General features: G+C 57.0%; 9 protein-coding genes across 9 annotated transcripts; 5 read left to right on the forward strand and 4 right to left on the reverse strand.

Annotated features, from left to right (window-relative positions):
- Nucleotides 1–170: 170 nt before the first annotated feature.
- L969DRAFT_91292 (uncharacterized protein) lies at nt 171–2846 on the forward strand (the record flags this gene model as incomplete). Its single annotated transcript, XM_014714986.1, has 13 exons — nt 171–225; nt 420–480; nt 534–660; nt 716–810; nt 863–932; nt 989–1178; nt 1229–1343; nt 1395–1458; nt 1505–1616; nt 1664–1711; nt 1759–2151; nt 2206–2387; nt 2436–2846. The coding sequence occupies 13 exons, from the start codon at nt 171–173 to the stop codon at nt 2844–2846; spliced, it is 1923 nt and encodes a 640-aa protein (XP_014570472.1).
- Nucleotides 2847–2951: 105 nt separating this feature from the next.
- On the reverse strand, nt 2952–7563 carry L969DRAFT_91293 (uncharacterized protein; the record flags this gene model as incomplete). Its single annotated transcript, XM_014714987.1, has 15 exons — nt 2952–3051; nt 3102–3151; nt 3200–3226; nt 3279–3311; nt 3358–3429; nt 3477–3879; nt 3927–3971; nt 4021–4121; nt 4177–4251; nt 4302–4372; nt 4422–4660; nt 4861–5021; nt 5070–5766; nt 5815–7088; nt 7144–7563. The coding sequence occupies 15 exons, from the start codon at nt 7561–7563 to the stop codon at nt 2952–2954; spliced, it is 3768 nt and encodes a 1255-aa protein (XP_014570473.1).
- Nucleotides 7564–7861: 298 nt separating this feature from the next.
- On the forward strand, nt 7862–11591 carry L969DRAFT_83653 (uncharacterized protein). The gene is made up of 4 exons (XM_014714988.1): nt 7862–7946; nt 8003–9589; nt 9642–11406; nt 11461–11591. Exons 2-3 carry the CDS (start codon nt 8087–8089, stop codon nt 11112–11114), a joined length of 2976 nt encoding a protein of 991 aa, XP_014570474.1. The 5' UTR covers nt 7862–7946; nt 8003–8086; the 3' UTR covers nt 11115–11406; nt 11461–11591.
- L969DRAFT_91295 (uncharacterized protein) lies at nt 11107–12401 on the reverse strand (the record flags this gene model as incomplete). The annotated part of the gene is made up of 5 exons (XM_014714989.1): nt 11107–11406; nt 11461–11570; nt 11618–11820; nt 11875–12065; nt 12123–12401. 5 exons carry the CDS (start codon nt 12399–12401, stop codon nt 11107–11109), a joined length of 1083 nt encoding a protein of 360 aa, XP_014570475.1.
- A 133-nt stretch (nt 12402–12534) lies between these two features.
- Nucleotides 12535–16822, forward strand: L969DRAFT_91296 (uncharacterized protein; the record flags this gene model as incomplete). The annotated part of the gene is made up of 6 exons (XM_014714990.1): nt 12535–13703; nt 13752–13771; nt 14007–15350; nt 15401–15741; nt 15789–16253; nt 16304–16822. 6 exons carry the CDS (start codon nt 12535–12537, stop codon nt 16820–16822), a joined length of 3858 nt encoding a protein of 1285 aa, XP_014570476.1.
- A 21-nt stretch (nt 16823–16843) lies between these two features.
- L969DRAFT_91297 (uncharacterized protein) lies at nt 16844–17139 on the reverse strand (the record flags this gene model as incomplete). Its single annotated transcript, XM_014714991.1, has 2 exons — nt 16844–16859; nt 16913–17139. The coding sequence occupies 2 exons, from the start codon at nt 17137–17139 to the stop codon at nt 16844–16846; spliced, it is 243 nt and encodes an 80-aa protein (XP_014570477.1).
- Nucleotides 17140–17273: 134 nt separating this feature from the next.
- Nucleotides 17274–17707, reverse strand: L969DRAFT_43826 (uncharacterized protein; the record flags this gene model as incomplete). Its single annotated transcript, XM_014714992.1, has 3 exons — nt 17274–17414; nt 17463–17519; nt 17570–17707. The coding sequence occupies 3 exons, from the start codon at nt 17705–17707 to the stop codon at nt 17274–17276; spliced, it is 336 nt and encodes a 111-aa protein (XP_014570478.1).
- A 62-nt stretch (nt 17708–17769) lies between these two features.
- On the forward strand, nt 17770–18912 carry L969DRAFT_42749 (uncharacterized protein; the record flags this gene model as incomplete). Its single annotated transcript, XM_014714993.1, has 4 exons — nt 17770–17895; nt 18061–18075; nt 18126–18296; nt 18346–18912. The coding sequence occupies 4 exons, from the start codon at nt 17770–17772 to the stop codon at nt 18910–18912; spliced, it is 879 nt and encodes a 292-aa protein (XP_014570479.1).
- A 39-nt stretch (nt 18913–18951) lies between these two features.
- L969DRAFT_43987 (uncharacterized protein) lies at nt 18952–20285 on the forward strand (the record flags this gene model as incomplete). The annotated part of the gene is made up of 7 exons (XM_014714994.1): nt 18952–19173; nt 19263–19299; nt 19378–19526; nt 19604–19722; nt 19770–19847; nt 20094–20128; nt 20194–20285. 7 exons carry the CDS (start codon nt 18952–18954, stop codon nt 20283–20285), a joined length of 732 nt encoding a protein of 243 aa, XP_014570480.1.
- Between the last annotated feature and the right edge of the window lie 25 nt (nt 20286–20310).

The following is a 20310-nucleotide window of genomic DNA, read 5'->3' on the forward strand; positions in this document are numbered from 1 at the left end:
CGCCTCATCTTTGCCGGCAAGCAACTCGAGGATGGCCGGACTTTGAGCGACTACAACATCCAGAAGGAGTCTACCCTCCACTTGGTGCTCCGTCTTCGTGGCGGCGCGTAAGCTTTGTAACAGCTGTTGTTCCAATACAGCGTTTTTCTGCGTTCAAGTCGATCCTCTACATGCACTCGCCTGGACAGGCTCCTCCTGCATGCACTCATCTGAGCAGGCAACGAGGTGCAACAATCACGACCGCTTCTTGCTTTCGTGCATTCCGAGCGCTCGCGGTCTTTCCCGGCCCGCGGTTGAGACGTTTACTGTATAAGGCCACAATCACATCTGATCTTTGATCTTATCCATCGCTCCTCCGCTATCCATCACAAGTCAGTCCTCGGCCTCTCTTGGCGAACGATTCTTACCTGTTGAAGCAGTGCGATCGGTCGCGCTTCTCTTGAGCGCTAGTCTCGCGCGAGCAGCGCTCGTCGAGTACTGGTCAGTCCGGAGATGTCTTTACAGCAGGGCTTGGCGCTCAATTCTGCGAGCAGGGTCAATATCACGTATACACAAGCTAACCCAGACGGTCTCTACGAGCGTCGAGTGATCGGTGTCAATGGGACATGGCCTCCTCCCCCTGTTGAAGTCAATCGCAATGACAGCCTGCTTGTGCATGCGGTGAGCTTCTCGCATCGCTGCAGCCCTGCAGCTTATGGACTTTTCCGCGTCACAGTACAACGGCATAGATCAGCCTGTCTCTTTGCATCATCACGGCATCTACTTCAACGCATCTCTGTGGTATGATGGTGCCGTCGGAGTCACGCAATGGTCAGCCATAGCCAACTGTTTCTGTGCTTGCCTTTGACGCGCTATCAAACAGTGGTATCCCGCCTGGCTATTCATTCACCTACGAGGTGCCGGTATCTGATCAATGGGGCACATACTGGCAGGTGCGCGCAGACTCTGCCTCTGAAGCAGCGAGACAGGCTGATCATGAACGCGCTAGCATTCCCACAACAAGGGGCAATATGTCGATGGCTTACGAGCTCCTTTCATCATACACAACAAGCCTGAACCCTACGTATACGATGAGGAGTTCACAGTCGTCATGTCCGACTGGTATCACGACGAGCACTCTGTCCTTCTTGATCAATTCATCAACGTCGCGAATCCAACCGGTGCAGAGCCTGTGCCAAGTGGGTTCATCGGCGATTGCGCATGACCACGCACTCATGTCGTATATTAGATTCGGCTCTGATGTACTTCAGTCAAAATGGTCGATATCTGCCCGGTTTCAACGAGAACGCGACACTGCCCTTTCAAGCCGGCAAGACGTACCGACTGCGTCTCATCAACACAGGGTAGGCATCAACCTCCTGGAAGCTCCGGACAACCGCTGACGCAATTCTCAGAGCGTTCGCTATGTTCTATTTCCGCCTGATGGGCCACACCATGACCGTCATCGAAGTAGATGGCGTAAGCTTGGCCTGAACGTATTGTGCATGTTGCTGAAGTCCAGCAGACTGATGTTGAGCCGTATGAGACCGATTTGATCACCATCACAGTCGCACAGAGGTATTCAATCCTTGTAAAAGCTCTCAACGATACTACCCAAAATTGGCCGATCCAATTTAGTACGTTCAAAGACTCTTGCGAGTTAGTGGGATTGACTTCTTGACAGATTTTGATTCTGACATGTTCGACACCGTTCCTGACGACCTGGCGCTCAGTAAGCCGTCTCGTCATCATCGCGAGGCAATTGACACGTCAGCGCAGACTATACGTCCTCTGTCGTGTACGATTCGAGCTTCCCTCTGGCCGATGTCGAGATGATTCCAGAATATCATGACTTTGATGACGTTGCTCTTGTTCCTCTCATCATAGAAGCATCTGCGCCGGCTGACCGGCAGATCCCACTCAACGTTTGGTTCGACACGATGGACACCGGCGTCAATAGAGCTATGTTTATGAACACAGAAGGCCAGAACATTACTTATGACCAGCCTATTGTGCCTTCAATCTTCACTGCTCTCACTATGGGTGATGATGCCGCCAATCCGGTGGTCTACGGTCAAACGAATCCTTATATACTCGATCACCTACAAAACATCGAGCTGCAGATCTTCAATTGGGATGCGGGCAAGCACCCTTTTCATCTGCATGGATACAGTTAGTGTCACTCAGTATGCCTGCACCATCAAAGCTGAATCCTTGCGCACATAGAATTCCAGATCATTAGGAAGAGTCAGGATGTGACCAGCGATGATCCGTTGATCAATCCGCCTCTGGTAGAGAATCAGGCCAACCCCATTCGCCGTGATACTGTTCAAATCCCCTCCGGGGGACTTGCTGTCGTTCGCTTCCGGGCTGATAACCCTGGTGTCTCCTTCTTTCATTGTCACATCGTATGCTCAGCTTAAGCGCGGAGTCCAGAGGCTGACGGAGCCGGGCAGGATTGGCATCTTTCCGCCGGTCTCGCTGTAACCTTTATCAACTCCGTACCTTTGCTACAATCTCTTCCAGGCCCACCCAGCTTCATTTCCGAACAGTGTGCAGTACAAGGCATCCCAAGCTCCGGCAACGCGGCTGGTTGGAACTCTACAAGTGACTTCACCGGCCTCACTGTCGGCCCTTACACTCAGATCCCCGGTTTCCACGCTAAGGGTCGTTGGGCTCTGGCCGGTACGATCTTAGCTGCTCTTGTCGGCATGGCTACTGTCTTCTGGTATGGCTTTGGTGGTCAACTCGACGAAGACGAGCTCGACGCGAGCGTAAAGGAAGCGATGGAGAAAAAGGCTGCTCGCGGTGGGGGCTACAAGAAGCGTGCTTTCGCCAAGCTACGCAGAGTCGGACAGCGTACATAGAAGGGTGGGAGTTGAAGCAGAAGCGCACTACAGTGACATTGCTGTCTGTCAATTACAATATCTTACGAGGCGTGAGCCGCCTGTGCGGTGGACATGCGTGCGTGTCTACTCTTTCTGATATTCCGGATTCCATTTCGCTCGTGTAACCTTGACTTCGTCTCCCAACCTCAGTATGCCTGCAGCGCGGGCAGGAATCATGTACATCCTGTCGTGCAAGCTTATGAAGCCATTTTGAGGTTGCGAAAGCAAGCGCACCCGAAGCAATAGGTCCCTTTGCTGGCTGCCTCAACGATGCGATATTTCCTCTGCCGCGCGGGTTTAGCGGTGATCATAAGGCCAGGTACAGAGCAGACCATCGCGTTGTTGGGCATCTGTTTATCCTGTGCATTCGGAAAGGTCAGCACAGCTTCGTGCAAAGACGATGAGACAGACACGGATGCCCGATTCGACGTCGACATTGGGAAACTGGCATGAGTCAGCGAGACAAGGCAGGCGCAGACGCTCATCGCACCATGCATCGCGGACATCGCAATGGCGTATAGAACCGGCCTTGATCGCCTATGGTCGATTCGAGCCAGTGATCCTGCTGCAGCGTTAGCGCGGGACACGAGCGATGTCCAGGGTGCATACTTCTCCCCACGGTACAGAGACACCTTGTACGATGACGTTGGGACGAAAGCGCTCGACAAGGAGTCTCTTAGATTGAGGGGCGGCCCACTCGCTGCCCTTGGCGGCATGCGCGTGCACATGGGCTTCCGAATCGGCAATAGAAGCGGTCGAGCATATCAAGAATGGAGCGAAGTCTGGGTAGCGCACAACGCCTCCGCCTGGATATTCCAGACTGTTCGGGTCCAGTGGAATGTCAGCAGCCATACGACGCAATTTTGCAGTCTTCATGACTAATTTGACCGGCCTGCCGACGAACGCAGATAGCAGCTCCGACGGCGACTTCGCGTTTAGATCGGTCATCTGAGCTAAGCTCTGGACAATCACGCCCTCGCAGCTGTCGCCCCAGAGATCGAAGCCTTCCAATCTGTGGAGTTCATCAACAGACATCACGAGCTGTATCGCTAGACTGACATATTCCACTGAGCTAAGGTCTCGTCGGTTGGTCGCAAAGGTACACTGCAATGCACGCTCTGACTTTGTGCAAGGTATGGAATGCTTAGCTTGCCTGAATGACTCTGCATCTGCTGCGTCAAGAAAGGTGATCTTCAATTCTCCACCGAACGGCGATTGTGCATCTGGTACGATCAGCGGCATGACACGAACAAGCTGAAGTCCATCACATCAACGACCGTGCGCCGTTGGCGGCAAAGCGCGTGCTGACCTTGATGCCGCGGTCGTCCCTTGCTGATAGCTGCTTATTCTTCTCCAGATCGACAATCATCCAATTGCGATCATACTGATCTTTCGTTTGGCATACGATCGAGCGCTTGCAAAGGCGGGACTGACCTCGAGGCCTTGCTCCGTGAATGGCCACTCGCGTTCGACGTCAAAGCCACGGCAGCTCTTGATGGGATAGACTGCCCATGTGCTATCAGTGAGACGGCGGACAAGCTCTCCGTGTCTCACCTCGAAGGCGCGCGATGGTGACTCTGTCATTGTAGAGCTGTCGGACGATCGCATCGTGCCCGTCTATGGTATCTGCCGCTGGAGTGGTGCGCGGAGCTGTCGACCGTCGCCAGAGCAAGATGACAAAGGCAAGGAGGCAGAGCGATACGACGACCAAGTCCTCTTGCTGCAGATCAGGCAGCGTGAGAGCGTGTGGACGAGTTACCATGAGATGGATGTGCGCGCACTCTGAGTCAGCGCTTCAGCTTCGGCACCAGCGCGTCAACGACGTCAGCGGAGCGCGAAGCAGCGCGAAGTCAATGTCAATCGATGATCATCCGAACTATCGTCCCTCATGGGCAAAATACCCTGCTCGGTCTGACCACAGAGATGCTCGCAAAACGTGCAGCCGATGATTCAACAGTCACGAGCGTCTCAGCTTGTCGTGAGCTTCGCAGACAGCTTGCTCGCTTTGAGCTGTACCTGGTCGAGTATTTCACTGTTCGTTGCAAGCTGGCTGTAGATCTCGCGCTTCTGATCTTCGGCGAGATACTCGCTCTGCTTTTGTCTGCCGTCGACATGGGTGAGCTGGGATCGCACGACTGCGACTTGGGTTTCAAGCTGTGCAAAGGTTTCAGCGAACGGGCGCAGCGACCGCATACGACAGACCTTGGCGACACGGTCAACAAGAGAGCGACCAGAGCCTGTACCATCGATCGAGATCTCGCGCTCGAGCCGATCAAGCTCCTGAAACCACTGTCGCTCGTACGTCGAGATCATTGGCTGATGGTGATCCATCAGCCGCTGGAGCATGCGATCGGCGCGCTCCATTATGTCTGCTTGTACTTTGGCGCACCGAGACAACCTCTCCTCAGCATTGGCAGATCGTGTCGTGCTAGGGAGCATTCGCTGTCTTGCTTGCTCAAGCTTGGACAGTTGTCGGGACAGCTCGCGCATCTGCAACTCCAGACGAGCTTGCACGACATTGGCGGCTGCGACGAGGTCTCGGATCTCCCGTCGTAGTTGCTCGACCGCCTTGCCAAGGAATTGTAGCGTTTCTGGTGTGATCTGAAGATCCCTGCCTTTCTGACTGGGTGGAACGATCATACGTGTCGAGCTTGGTAGACCACGAGCAGCACTGAGCAGCTCGGGCGGCCTGAAGGTCGGTTTCGCGACGAGGGAGATATAGGCGCCAGGCTCGTGAGTACCGTCTGTCAGCGGCGGCAACTCATCTGCATAGCCCATCTCTGCAGCCAATCGGATTGAGAGCTCGAGTGCAACGCATTGTAATGCACGCGTCATCATGAGCAGGCTGTAGCCCAGATAGACATCGTTGATTAGCAAGAGTGCGTCGAGTTCCATCTCACTGCTCTGGCTATAAGTATGGGCCTTGGCGCATAGTGCATGGACGTACTGGGCGCTGCTCGCCGATGTGCGCAAGATACAGACGACATCGGTCGGTGTGTCTTGCCTGATTGTCTTTGCTACTTCCGAAGCTTCACCGGCCATTGCGAGCATGAGCGGCCGGATCCACGTGCCGAGGACCAAGCAATGAGCGCCCAACGAATGTTGCACGTAGATGGTGTCGTCATAAAGTGGATCACGAGTAAGACTCGCGATCGAGTGGTTGCCCTTTACCGGCACGGTCTCGACTTTGATGGTCTCGTACACTGTCAGAGCTGGCAGATCGGTGTCCTGTGGGATGCTCCAACTCGCCTGTATGGGTTCGGTCTCGATGCAAACGTCAATCTTACCATCGGTGAAGACGATGACAAAGACTCCGAGCGAGACCGGATGCGCTGTCTGTTTGGGCGCTGCAAGCGAATGGCGGGCAAACAGAAAGTCGCACGCAAAACAATCTATCGAAGAGTCTTCAGAATGCACCGAGAGCTCGAGGGGCTCTGGCTGCAGCAGGAACGGTCCCTGTCGAGTCATGTGGCGTCTCGGCAGATCTTCTGGCGGATGAAGCTGGACCGTTGGCTCATCCCGAGTAGAACTCAGCGTCGAGACAGAGGTAGCTTGAGATTGCTTCTCAAGCGAACGTACATAGCTGGACTGAGCTTGCATCGTGGCCCGCTTCTGTGGCGTTTCCGCGGTCCTCATCTGAGCGGTGACGTGCGCACTGAGATCTGCGAGGTAGCGGAGCGGTATTTGAGCTCGCTGTGGCAGATAGGGGGCTACAGCATAGATGTCCCCGTTCTGCATCAGGCAGTAAAGTGTTAGAGGTGACCAGTCCTGCGCATCATGTGCGCCCAGGGCGAGAGAGACAGCAATGTAGGCTTCCGGCTCCTCGCCAGAGAATCGCCCGTCTGGCCGTCCACGACGGTTCTTCGATGGCGTCAGGGTCGCTGATGAGAAATCGAGCGTCTGTACGGGGTCCTGATGGTCCCGAGAGAGATCATATTCTCGCAGAATAGCGTCTGCAGTGAGTACGAGCATTGTCGACTGATTGTCGCCCCAGGGGTGCCAGATAGCTCTCGCAATGCGCGCAGAGCCTTGCGGACCATGATGATAGGCTCCCACTGGCACTGCACGACAGGGTATGTCCGCGGACACCCGTGAAGCCCAGCCGAGGCGAGGGAGGACGAGCACGACGAGTTGGCTCTCGCCCACGACGGCGAGCAGTCGACCGTTGGGACTGGGCACAAGAACGTCGATTTCAAAGGTCAGCAGGTCGCTCGTCAGTGTCTGCCGGACGTGTGAACTTCTCGAGGTGAGGCAAGGTGCTGCAGGTCAGGCGTACCTTGTACGACGATCTTTTGCAAGGGGAGGGCGGTCTGGACGAGGACGCGTGCGATTTGATCTCGCTGAGACTGGTCAGCCGGAGCTGATTGCCTACTGCCACGAGAAGCTCCGAGTCTCTGATGATGGCCATCCTCTGTCGATGGCCTTGCCTGCTCGCGTCCGGCGTCACTGCTGCTGCCTGGGAGGGGCCTCTATGACTTGCTGAGCGTGTCCATGACGGGAGACCGGAGCCAGAGCCAGACGGTGAACCGATCGGACTCAGACCAGGACTGGCAGGAAATGGGGACTTTGCTGACGAGCGTGGAGTCGCTAGTTCTATGGGAACGTCGGCTTGCGCGGAGCTCACGGTGCTGGTGACTGGATCGAAGACAGGGTGTGCTGCTAGCGCCTCCGTCCAGCTATGACTTGAGCTGGCCATCGCTCCGTGGGCGTCGGCCAGCCGAGCTGCAGGTCTGGGGCAGCAGCGGTCTCTGCTTTGCTTCGCTTTGCTTTGCTCGAGCGCGGTCGACGTCGACGTGCTCGAACAGCCTGAGCTGCGCCTCGACGAGCTCCCAGCAGTCTCGCAAGACCGACTCAGCCGGACCTATTGGATCGTCAGCAGCACTCCTCACAGTGCGAATCTCAAATCAGGCAGTCATTCAGCGGATTCATAGGCAATTCCGAAGCTCGCCCGCCCAGAGGCCGTTGCCCGCACATAGTCTATCGCTCAGCGCATTGCATCGTCATCATCGACCGGACAGGCTTGGCTGCAGGTATAGTACGTACCCACTTGCCTTCGAAAGTCATACGCCAGCTCGAGAGGTTAGCCCTGTTCGCTGACTGGCCTCTTCTTCGAACTAATCGCTGGACAAAGCAAGATAGACTGGCTCTGAACTGGCAGACAGCAGATCGTCAGCAAAGAGCAAGCGTGGACAGCAGCAGACGCCTGCTTGCCCGCCGGCATGCTCGAACATTTCGACACCCAATCAGATGGCGTGCCCACTGGCAACCTTATCAGGGCTGACAGTGCCTCTAGTGCCACGATGAGTCTACCAAAAGGTAAGGCGAGAGCAGTGGCACCCACCATCAGTCCTACCTATGGCCTCGGCATGTCCTGCGAGGCCTCGAGTCATACATCGCCCGCATGGCTCTGGCCAGAGAATCAGATTTCCCACGGCATCCCCACCGCCAGAGACCGCTCCTACACGCTCTCGTCAGTTACTTCGACCAGCATATCGTCCGACAGTCCCTCAAACGGCGACCTGCCGGGCGCTTCACCCCTTTTTGATTCGTCCTGGCGCGAGCGCCAGACGAGCATCGACACGGCCGCTTCCAGTTTCGTCAGTACGCCTGCTTCGTCCTACACCTCTCCATCATCAGGCATGTCCGATAAGGTCTGGGGCAAACAGCGCCGGCGAACGCTGTCTGGTCTTTCGACAATGATGACTATGCTCGATGCACTCGACGCCCTGGAGGAGCATCCCGCTGCTTCGCCGGCTGTCACGCAATCATCGTCTGACCTCCCTCTGGACTTTGCTCGCCGGTCGATCGAGCAGAGCCAGTCAGAGGGCTCGAGTGGATTGCAACAGCTCAGGGCAAGCTTAGAGGAGTTCGAGACATCGCCTCTCTCGGCAGACCAGCCCGCGGACCCATTCTCGCATGCCCGTGCCAATCTGTCGCAAGAAAGTGTGACAAGCCGACGCTCGAAGACCTCCTTGGCCCACAAAGTATTGAAAAAGATCAAATCAAAGTCTCTGCGATCGTCGAGCAAGAGCGCGAGCACCGGTCTCTCTTTACCGCCACGTCCGGGCTCGTCCTCGTCATCCGCATCATCCATGGCATCGGTGCCCATATCACGCTTCGATCTCGTCATCTCTTCAGCACATTCGTCTACCCTCAGTCTGGACAGCAGCGACGTGCCGGTGCAGCGCCGCAGACTTGACCGCGCGCTCAACTGGCCAGGCATCGCTGGCTCGACACGCAGCAATTCCGTGGCGAGCAGAACGCAGTCGACCTCAAGTCCCGAGCCAAGCACGCGCACGACCACTGCTACAGCGGACTCGTACGAGCGCATCAAGCGGCCGGCCTTCCAGCGAGCACTTACCTCGGTTCGCTTCTCGTCCCATGCTAGCAGGGTTTCGTCCCCCTTGGCTAGTCCGTCGCTGTCCCGCAGGCAGTCACGCTCCAATTCACCCTCGCCCAGTCGCCAGATTGACAATGCTACTCGTCACATAGCCCAGTCAGGACGGAGCAGGAGCGCCTCGTCACCCGTCCTTAGCACCTACGCGCGCACACACATCCAGGCGCCAAACCCGAATCTGTTCGATCTGCTCCTGCCTCGTGAGATCAAGCTACTCATCTTCGGTTCACTCGTGGCCACAGTTGCCGACGAGAGACACCTGCCGCGTAAGCATCGTTGGCACGGCCATGCAGGAGCAATGCGACAGCTCGTCTTGCTCTCACGGGTGTGTCTAACTTTGAAATTGTTCGATGACATACTGAGAGGGCCCATCACAGGTATCACGATCGTGGATGGACATCGCTTTTGACGGACAGCTCTGGCAATCGCTCGATTTTGCCAGCATTGGCAGCGAGAACATCAATGAGCAAGGCGTCGTACGTATAGCAGCCCACTGCGGCTCTTTTGCGCGTTCTGCGGACTTATCTGGATTTGCCAATCTGTCTGCGCATGCGATGCGGCAGATCTGCGATGCCTGTCTGACCACGAGTCCGTCGGGTCTCGTACAGAACCAGCTCACATCGATCAATCTAACCGGATGTCACACGATCAGCACCCTCTGCCTGCATTATCTGCTAGCTCGCTCGCCCGAGCTCGACACGCTCAAAATGCCTGGTCTGGCTTCTGTCGTCAACTCGACGCTTGAGATTCTGGCCGGTACGGTGAGAGCGCTCAGGCACCTTGACGTGGGTAGATGTCCCAACCTTGAGGCATCTGCGTTACTTAGACTTGCACGACCCGAGCTCAGCGCACCTTTGACCGTCCTCAAGGCATCTCGCCTGCGGCTGATGAATGATCACGTATTTGGTCGCCTATCGAGTCTTTTCCCACTGCTGGAGGTTCTGGATGTCAGCCGGTCGCGAGCATTGACCGATAGTGGCATCGCTGCCTTCGTCAAAGCAGATGATGATTCGCCCTTTGACAAAGCGCAAGTGACGGCTAAGCTTCTTGGAAGACAGAATCTGGCGACTATGGGTTGGCGCAGACGGACAGCATTGCGCTCGCTCTCGCTGTCACACTGCTCCTCGCTGACGGCCGTCTCGCTCGCTCATCTCATTCTTGCTGTGCCTGAGCTGCAGATTCTCGAGCTAGCCGGCTTGCACCGAGCAATCACCGACGATGCTTTGATCCCTCTTCTCTCGACCCTTCCGCAACTACGCAAGTTGGATCTCGAGGACGCGGCGGAGATCAGTCCGGCTGTCTTGCACGCCTTGACGCCATCGACGAAAATGCGGACCCGAGAGGGTGCAGGTCGATTGCTCGAGCATCTCGTGCTGTCGTCCGCCGTCAACATGAGCGATGAAGCCACGTTGAACCTCATCAGCCGATGCCTACACCTCAGAATCATCGAGCTTGACAACTGTCCGGGCATCAGTGACGTGTCGCTACGCAAATTCGTCGAGACGATGAGAGCTCGTGGGACGCGAGCCAGCGAGATCAATGTCACTGACTGCCGCGCGATCACCCGCGACGCATTGCCGCCAGCCATGCTGGGCTCGGTGAGACCGAGACGAGGTCAAGCAGATTCATGGCGCTACGATGCGCTCCATTATGGCGAGCCTGCTGCAAGTCTCACAGATGAGCTTGACGACAGGAGGGTTATCGTTCATTCGTTCTGGCAATGGGCGATGCTCGACGACAGACAACGCGACAGAGACGAGACAGATCGTGCGCAGGAACCTCGTCAGCGTTGGTCAGCGCGGCTGAGATCGCCGTCAGAGTCTAGTGACTCGATGTGCGCGGTCATGTAGATTGCACTGCATAATGCTGTTGTCTGGCAACAATTTCGAGCATTATAGACTTTGCTCCCCCAATCTGCTCTTCATCGCATGCTCCAACAATCTCCGCGTCGCTTCCAGGCTGATGATATGTTCGTTCGTGGACTTCTAGCCGGCACGCACTAAGAGCGTCGCGAAAGGTTTGCAGTGTTTGTGGGTTGCGCACAGTTGAAGCAATGAGCGCCTGGCCTGACTCAACACTGGAGAGACTGAGTAGCTGATGGATACACTTGGCCAGCGGTCGACAAAGCGCGGGGTCATATACCTGGTCGGATGCATCAGATCAATGGCCCGGCCCGCACATGTCAGATCTACTAACGATGTCAGCGCCTAGTATGAGGAGTCGCTTTGGCGCGTTCGGCAGTATCCGTGGCAGCTCCGGTTGGCACCAGTCCAGCTTCTGAATGCACACATTCGATGCGACGTCATCTAACCATCCCGATCAGCGAGAGCAGCGGTACAGGCTCGGCTCTGACTCAAGTCTACATTGGCTTGCAGTCGTAGCAGGACTTGCTCGTCCAGATCAGTTACGATCAGTGGGCTTTCGCCGAGACTAGGATCTTGATTTTTGAGCTGTGCGCACAAGCAAGCCAGGAGACCTGTGCCGCTACCCAGTTCGATGACGGTCGCGCGACCCAGCAGATATGGCATGGCAAGGAGATGATTCGCTAGGCGTATACTGTGCTCGAGAAGCTGGTCAGGCAAAGATGCAGATAGATCGCAAGTCACTAGCCTGGCCTGCCAGCTGCGCAGTCCGGTGGTACCTTGACTGATGATGCGTGAGTCCTCCAAAAGCGTGACGCTTGGCCAACAGGCAGGGTCAGGATCGAGCGAGCCGTAGTAGTAGCGTCTCAAGCATGTCGAGGCTAGCTGAGTCTGCAGATGACGGACGAGGATGAAGAGGATCTCCTCGTGGATTTCGCACTATCAAGCCGGACAAGGCTCAGCAAACAGACTGGGCTGCCGTCGTTGGAGACGCGCCTCTGGCTGCTGGTCCGGGCCAGCTAGTGAGAGACCAAGCTCGATGTCGGCGACGATACGCTTCCAGAAAGCTCTGGACCAGCTCGAGGTCTCTGTGTGCTCAGCGTGAGAGCGGGGAGTGGGCGAATTGATCAAGTGGTCGACAAGCCACTGCTGCACAAGCTCATCTGACAGCTCGCGCGGAGAGGGCAGCTCGAGCCGTGTGAGGGCGGTGGGTACTTGTGCAGCATATTGCCGGCAGAGTCGCTTGAGGCGTCTGCTGAGATCCGACCCGATCATGATCGATGTCTAGCTGGGAGCCAGACTGCACGCACGTTGGGCGACCGTCGAGTTGAGTTGTGACTTTGTTTTCCCGGGCCACACGGCCGCCAGCGACGCAGCCTTGCAACAGGATGCACTGACCATTGCGTCAATGTCGGCCGCGAGCGAGAGCTTGCTGACTGGCATCGCCTGCGAGACCGCCCTCGACTTTCTAGGGACTGTACGCTTTTATGCTGATCCGCCGGGGTCGAGCAACATCTCTGCGCTCGACCGACTCATCTTCGAACACCACCCTCACTCGAGCGAGTCCTCCAGCCTCAACAGGGGCGATGTCATCGAGCTGCAAGGGCCAGCAGGCTCCGGCAAGACCCAGCTGACCTATTTCCTTGCTCTGACTACAATCTTGCCATTCACCTGGGCGGTTTCGCTTGCCAATCCCGCGAGCACTCGACCGCCCAGGGTAGACACCATCACTTTGGGCGGCAGGAACAGATCAGTCGCCGTCTTTGACGTCGACAAGCGCTGGTCTGCCTTGCGTCTCAAGGAGATGGTTCGCGCGCACCTCAAGCGACGCATAGATGCACATTGCGATCTCATACCTACCCTCTACAACGCCAGGGCCTCGTCTGACGCCACAGAGGCAATGCTCGAGCTCGCCATGGCACGCGTTTACATCTTTGAGACGCGCGACACCATTGAGCTTGCCGCCGGCCTTGCTGGCTTGCCTAGCTACGCTGAGCGGGAGCGACCGAATGAGGAGATCGCAATGATCATCGTCGATTCGATCTCGTCATGCTATTGGCAAGATCGATACACCAACGAATGTGCTTCTCGAGCTTCGCGAGAATCTCGCAGCGAGACGGGACCAGCCACAGCGCGGCGTCCGCTCAAGGCAGAAGCGCGTGCGTTCTCCCAAGCTCTCAGATACCTCGCGGCCGCACGTACGCGTCTCGGCGCAGTCGTCGTGCTCACCAATGCTTCTCTGGGCGTCTACGAGCCACCACGTGATCAGATCGAGCCAATGCCCGCTCCCACCGACTTCTACAGACAGCATTTGCCGCCGCCTTATCCGAACCCGTTCGTACGAGACGAGCAGAGGCCGGCTTTCGATCCCGGACAGCCTTATGCGACTAGCAACTTGCTCGAACTTACTTGCCACATCAGCCTTCATCTGCCCACCGTTGATCCTGTCCCTGACGGCTTAAGCCTGCAAAAGGCCCATGTCGATACTCTGAGGCCCAGATCGCTTCGACTTGCGCAACACATTGGGATCTTGAGGATCCCCCATGTCGAGCATGGCCGCCAAATCGGTCGCTTCAGGTGAGCCCGGTCGTCTCCCGCAAGGCTTGGCTGAGGTCCCTCCGTCAGGTTCGGTGTCCGTCCGCATGGTCTCGAAGTCTGAGTATGTGTCCGCGAGTGTGCAGTTCGTTTCTGATCATGAAGAGTCGATGATGAAAATGAGCTTGAATTGCCATGTTCGCTCGCTCGAAAGACCAAGCGCGTCTCTGCCAAGCGCGCTGAGGCCTCGAGCTAGCGTCTGTGGCCTGAGCTTGTCGTGAGGCATGCAGAGCATCAGCAGCGCTAGGCAAGCTCGTCGGTAGACACTCTCCTGCCCCACGATAGCTACCGTGTCACTCTCCACCCGGTCCTCACCCAGTCCGCCTCCTCGCGATGCCACAACGCCGTCCAAGGCGAACGGCAGAGGAGGTGGACAAGCTAGCACTACGCCCAGGCGGCGGACGGACTCGATGAAGCGAAGTCTCAAGATCACGCCTGTAGAGAGTCTGCCTAGCAGCCGGCTAACTCGTAGCGCCTCCAAGCGAGCTCAGACGGTCAATCAGATTTCAGAGAGCTTGCTCGAGTCGCCGTCCAACCGCAGGGGCCGCTACTTTGGCTCAAACTCAGAGGCCGGTGACCGGGAGCTCTCCTCGCAGCAGGATGAGGAGAGCGACGCCAGCCTAGGCGACGAGGACGATGATCTGTCCCATGAGGGCGAGCCCATGGCTGCTGGCGAAGCGTCCAGAGCAGGCGAAGTATTGAAAAAGCGCCAGCTCAAGTCCACCAACGGCGTGCCTCATTTCGGTGCGGCTGCGTGGGATCAGCTCAACAAGAGAGTCTCTCAGCTGCCGTCGGCTCATCTGCCTGTTGCCTTCGAGCATGGCTGGATGTCCTCTGAGCAGCCCAAGAACGTCGCAAATGGCTTCCTCTCTGTCAATGCGCTGCTGCCCCGTCGGAGAGGCTCGAATCAGGCCAGCTCGGATACGGGCACCGCATACAGCGATACTGCCTCGGCAAAGAGCAGCATGACGGATGGCGCCCGAAAAGGCAAAGGCTGGCGCATACCCGTTCGCTGGCCTCTCGTGCCGGAAGTGTGCGTGCTTGCTCTTGTCTTTGCTCTTGTGCTCCGGCAAGCCAATGCCAGCGCGCTCAGCGCCCCCCTTGCCGTGCCGGTCTCGTTTGGACCAATCATCCTGCTGGTCGCAATCGTTCCCTTCATCGCCATCTTGCGCCGGACCGCCCCTGTGACATACCTGATGGTGCCCTTCACTGACGAGCGAGGCTACCGAGATGCAAGCGCTGCGGATGATGGCTTTGCAGTTGGCGCCCTCTTGCCGCCTATGGTCGCAACGGCTGTGTTCGCGGACGCATGCTATCGCGGCGAGACACCGCTGCGTAATATTCGCGCCCTCGTCGACCAGTGGAGTGTCGCAGGCACTCAGAACGTCACTGTGACCAGCGCAAGTGAACTGCACGAATTGCAACTGCAAGCCAGAGCCGCGCTCATGCTAATGATCACCATCAATTCGTACATACTCGTCTTACATGTCTTCCTCGCAAGAACGATTCTCAAGGTCAGCCTGCTGCCTCGGAACAATACCAAGCGGTTCTTTGGCGCAGTCGTTGTTTCTGCCGGCGTTGGCGCACTCATCAGTCTCGCTCTTGTGGTAGCGAGACGCTCTGGTCATGGCGCGTGCTGCGCCGTGTCTTTGTACAGTTCGCTGATGCCTCTTTTGCAGGATTGATGTACAACTCACCGACAGAGACGTTTTTTTGCGCGTTTCTCTACCAGATGTCACTCTATACGATATCTCGGCTGGCAAGGCGTGGTTTCACCCTTGGCGAGCTTTCCATCGTTTCTAGTTCTGGCGTCTCGCTATGCCTTGAGTTCTGGCGACTGAGTGTGGCCAGATGGCACTTCCTCGATCGACCAAGCATACCTGCAACTTTCCGAGATCCGACCGCCATCACTGCATTCCAACACGTGCTCATCCCTGGCGCATTCCTCAGCGGCTTTATCCTCTCGCCGTTGCTCATCATGTCGCGCCATGTGGCTCAAAAGCCAGCTCACCGTCTGAAGGTAGAGCTCCAGTAGCGTCTATGGTCAATACTAATGGAAACCCATAGTGGCCAGAAAGGCGTGAGCGAAGTCGCAGATTGCTAGCACTTGCTGTCTTTGGATGCTTGATCCTCATCGTCCTCGGTCCGCTCGCCGGCTGGACAGGCTGGGTTTTCGGTGGCGGAATCACGTACGCGTGGGAGTGGGCATTGCGATATACCATCTTTGGCGGCGATGGCATCAAGGGTATGCATGCCGGCGAGATCACGGGCTGGCGAAGATGGCGACGCCTCGTACTCGTATTCTACTGGCTTGCTGTGATCACCGCCGCCATCGGCGGGTGGCAGACCCGTCTTGTCCGAGCTCGGAAGGTGACAATGGGCCGGATGGGCTCGGCTGACGGCAAGGCGAGCAGCAAGAGCAACGTTGAGTCTGCGCGTGAAGAACGGCGCATTCATGTCAGCCTCGACTTGCGACGCAAGTTTTTTCACGCGCTGGCCGTCCTGCTGTTCGTGCCTGCGATCGCCCTTGACGTGCGTGTGATTTTTTTGAGCTGACGCTATGGTTCTAATGCTAAGCGCAGACGTCATTCACATCCCTGGCATTTTCGTTTGCATTCGCAGTGTTCACTTTTGCCGAATATGCTCGCTACTTTGCGCTTTACCCGATTGGTGCACCAATCCACGTCTTCTTCAATGAGTTTATTGACAGTAAAGATTCCGGCCCTGTCGTCGTCAGCCATTTCTACCTACTCACTGGCTGTGCATCAGGTGTCTGGCTGGACACTGTCGGGATCAAGCTGTTCACGGGCGTCCTCGTACTCGGGGTTGGTGACGCGCTTGCTTCGATCATCGGTAGACGTGTTGGCACGGTCAGGTGGCCTGGTTCGAGCAAAACTCTGATCGGCTCATTCGCATTCGTCGCTTCGACCGTTTCCGCTGCCGAGTTGCTCAAGCTCATCGGACTTTCGCCACCGTTTTCCACGCTCAAGTATCTGCTCGCAACCTGCTTGACTGCATTGTTCGAAGCAACATCTAGCCAGAACGACAACCTGACCTGTCCTATCCTCATGTGGTCTGCCTTGGCGGCCTTGCAACTCTAGACTGATTCCTGCCTGTTGTTGTCAAGAGCATGACATTCTGTCGTGAAGCGCACCTTCAGCATCTCTGTATCGACCACTATCGTGCATTACCTGTCGAGGCGGTCTTTGACTATTGTGGACGCCCAAGGTCGGGACTCAAAGGGGCCCAGTGGCCTGCGATCCAGGCATGTGATCCGTTCTGCCGAGCTCGGCACAATGGTGACAACAGGTCTCGTGTAGCTGTTCATGAACCTGTCGGCGATAGGCAGGCTCCTTGCCGTTGGCTCGTAAGCAGCGTCTTCGTGCTGCTCTGGCCTAGCGCAGTCGCAGGATTGCATTGCGCCCATCGTAAGGCGCGTTGCGGGATGCTCTTCCAAGAGCAATTGTCGTGCGCTCGGACCTCCATGCGTAGCTGGAGACAGAGCAGACCCGAATGCATGGACAAAACTGGTACTGTACATAGACTTTCCGGCTACTGTGCTAGGATGATGACGGGCGATGAGTAACCAAGACGGCCCTTGCCGTCGCGTACTTGTAGCGAGACGTTGGTGCCAGGCTGGAGGTCCACATTCCATGTGAGGCCGTCGGCCGTATTGTTCTGTCTTGGGAACGTCTGTGGCCCTGTTTAGGCTTTGTTTGGACTTATGCGCGGCTGACTTACCCTAAGAGGTGCTGCCGTAGGCTGTCCGCCGGGCAAGACAGACAAGAACCAAGGCGGCTGCACCGAATGATTAGAAGTACTCTGCCACGCAGACAGAGCAGACCCACAACGCCACCGGCATAAGCGAGCAAGGCTGGCTGACCGAACACAAGAGAGGCTGGCGTATCGATTTTGGGCGGATCCTGGGCGAATGCGGCGCTTGCGAGGGCGATGAGCACGCATGCTGAAGACTTGAAAGCGATCATACTGTCTCTATCTGCGGCGGTATCCGAAACTTGTGCGAGCAGGCAATGCTGCGTCCTTATATATGCCCAGAACCTCGTGGGTCACGCAGCTTGGGAACCCTCATTCGAGCGATCGCACGGACCTGCCGTGGACTACTGCAGACCAAGAGACGATCATTAGTCGACCGTCGAAGAGTCTGAGGCTCATGGTGAGTTATGCGCACGGCTGACAGCCGACATGGCAGAGCGGACGTCGTCGAAGAAGTCAGCTCGACGTGGAAGCACGATGCACGTGGCGCGCAAGGTCGATGACGTCGTTTGCTGCTAATAGGCTTGCAAATTCGTCTGCCAGTTATTTATCACGTCGACACAAGTCAAGTCAGTACATGGTGAGCTGGCTCAGCTGCTGACGATACTGTGCGCTGATGCTGACACACAGTCATACGCACCCCATCAGATCTCAACCAGCCAGCAAGACCAAGACCCAACGAAAGATCTCGACATGTCATCAGGCGAAGCACAGCAAAAGATTGACACCATCGGCCAGAAGGTTGACCAGGGCGTCAAGTCTGCCTCACAGCAGGCTGATAAGATCGCTTCCGATCCAGAGGTGGGCTCTACGTCATCTTTGCGTATGCCGTAGGTGACAGCCTACGCAGGGCCATGCAAACTCATTGCTAGAGAGTGCATCGAAGCTCGCCAGCGATACGATTGCCTACGCCAAGCAGACCGCTCTCGGTGCTCAGAAGGATGCCGAGGGGGCTGCCAAGGACGCCAAGTCCTCAGCTGACGGCACCCAGCTGCCCGGTAACACAACGCAGACGCTTGGCGGACTGATTGACGAGGCTCGCAATGTCGCCGGTCAGGCACTCGGCGAGGCTCAGAAAGCGCTCTCGCACGGCCAGCAACAAGCTGCCTCCGCGGCTGACGACGCAAAGGCACGCAAATCAGGTGGTGAATCGTATGTCGACCAAGCCAAGTCACTCGCTGCCTCTGCACTCGGCACTGCCCAATCTTACATCGCTGTCGGTCAGCAAAAGGCAGAGCAAGCACAAGCAGATGGCAAGCCACAGGCGACCCTGCAGGATGCTACCGATGCCGTGAGCAAGGCTGGCAGTGATATCTACAAGGCTGCCGATCAGAAGACTGGCGGTGGCGTATCTGATGCCTACGCCAAGGGTGAAGCGCTTCTCAACCAGGCCCAGAAGGATGCCCAGCCACAGTGAGTCTCGCTCCTGGGATGTGATGGAGCAGTAGCTCAACCCATGTGCGCAGCATCGACGCCGCCTCGAGCAAGGCAAGCGAGGTCGCCAACCAAGCTGCTGCCAAGGCAGACAAGGCGCAGCACAGTGCTTCTTCCTCCTAATGACGATACCCCTTCATGTGTTGGTCGTTATGACGCTCGCTTAGATTCACGGCAATGCACGCTATTGTTTGATCTCCTCTTGACGTGCAGCAAGCTTGACAGGCCGGCAGCTGCCAGCCCTGTTTCATTCGACCACGCGTTCCCTTCAAGCTGACCAATTGCAATTCCGCGTTTCGGCCGAGATTGAGCGCCGGCTCGGCAAAATGCTAGGGCGGAGCGATCTTGGATCTGCTTAGTGGTCAGGGGCGTGTTGTTCCTGCTGCGGCGATAGTCGATCAGACGGCAGGACTTGTCTAAGCCTTTGCTGCTGCATCACTGCTGCAAGCTCGTCTGCTGCCGAAGCACGCAACCGGCGAGGACCGTGTTGGGCGCGAGAGGGCGAAGATAACGACCGTGCCCGCCCGTCCGCAGCGAGGCGGCCGAAGTAGGGGCGTCGAGGCAATTCAGTCGATTTTGTCCGCAAAGCATCTCCTGGTGAGTGACAGGGAGCGAGAACCCCTTGCAGGAACAGCCCACTCATTTGTGTAGCGGATTTCTCAGATTCGACATAGCCGAACTTCGCCTGGCGAGGCCATCATCTACACCGCCTTTCCGCCTGCCTGATCGTTTGCTGGCGAGCGCATGCAGATCTGAAAGCGACTTGCCGTGCCGAGCCAGTCATCCTTTGCTTGTGCGTCGAACGATTGAATGCGCACGTTTGCTGATGACGATCAACAGTGTGGGCAGACCCGACGACGTCTCGCGCGACGAGCGCCCGGCCCGAGGTCAGAGCGTATCGCTCGATAGTCTGTCGAGGTAAGCGATCTGATGCTTGCCCGTCTCCTCCTCCGCTCCTTCGCGCCTTGCGGTGCCAAGCCAACCAAGCGACGGGCAGCCGGATAAGCCGTGTCAGAGGAGCCCTCCTGAGACGCTTTCCCCGGCCTCGGACCTCCTCTACTCTTGTCGTCAGCCTGACCTTGGTCTCCGTTTGCTGCCTGCCCGCTCGCTCGCGTACAGCTGGCATAGAGACTGATGACAAACGCACTCTTCGCCGCTATGCAGGCTTATACCGTCGCCTCCCCTGCGCGATCCTCACAGTGGGTGCATTGCGCTGCGTAGTCAGATCTGATCTGACTCTGTCGCACGCTCGCTGCTTGCACAGTCTTGATTTCCGCGGCTGCCGACCGAAATCGCTCAGGAAGCGCTTGCTCAACGAGCTCTGCTTCACGAGATCAGCCATGGCAGCCGCAATGATCGATTCGGTCGCCCCTCTGGCGCC

Source organism: Mixia osmundae, assembly GCF_000708205.1.
Source record: "Mixia osmundae IAM 14324 unplaced genomic scaffold scaffold_1, whole genome shotgun sequence".
In the NCBI taxonomy this organism is placed as follows: Eukaryota; Fungi; Basidiomycota; class Mixiomycetes; order Mixiales; family Mixiaceae; genus Mixia; species Mixia osmundae.

What these genes read in the sequence shown, in the direction of transcription:
- L969DRAFT_83653 (XM_014714988.1), top strand. Translation starts at nt 8,087, where the DNA reads ATGCTCGAACATTTCGACACCCAATCAGATGGCGTGCCCACTGGCAAC. An exon ending in AGCTCGTCTTGCTCTCACGG is followed by an intron (nt 9,590 to 9,641) that starts GTGTGTCTAACT and finishes GGCCCATCACAG; the next exon opens with GTATCACGATCGTGGATGGA.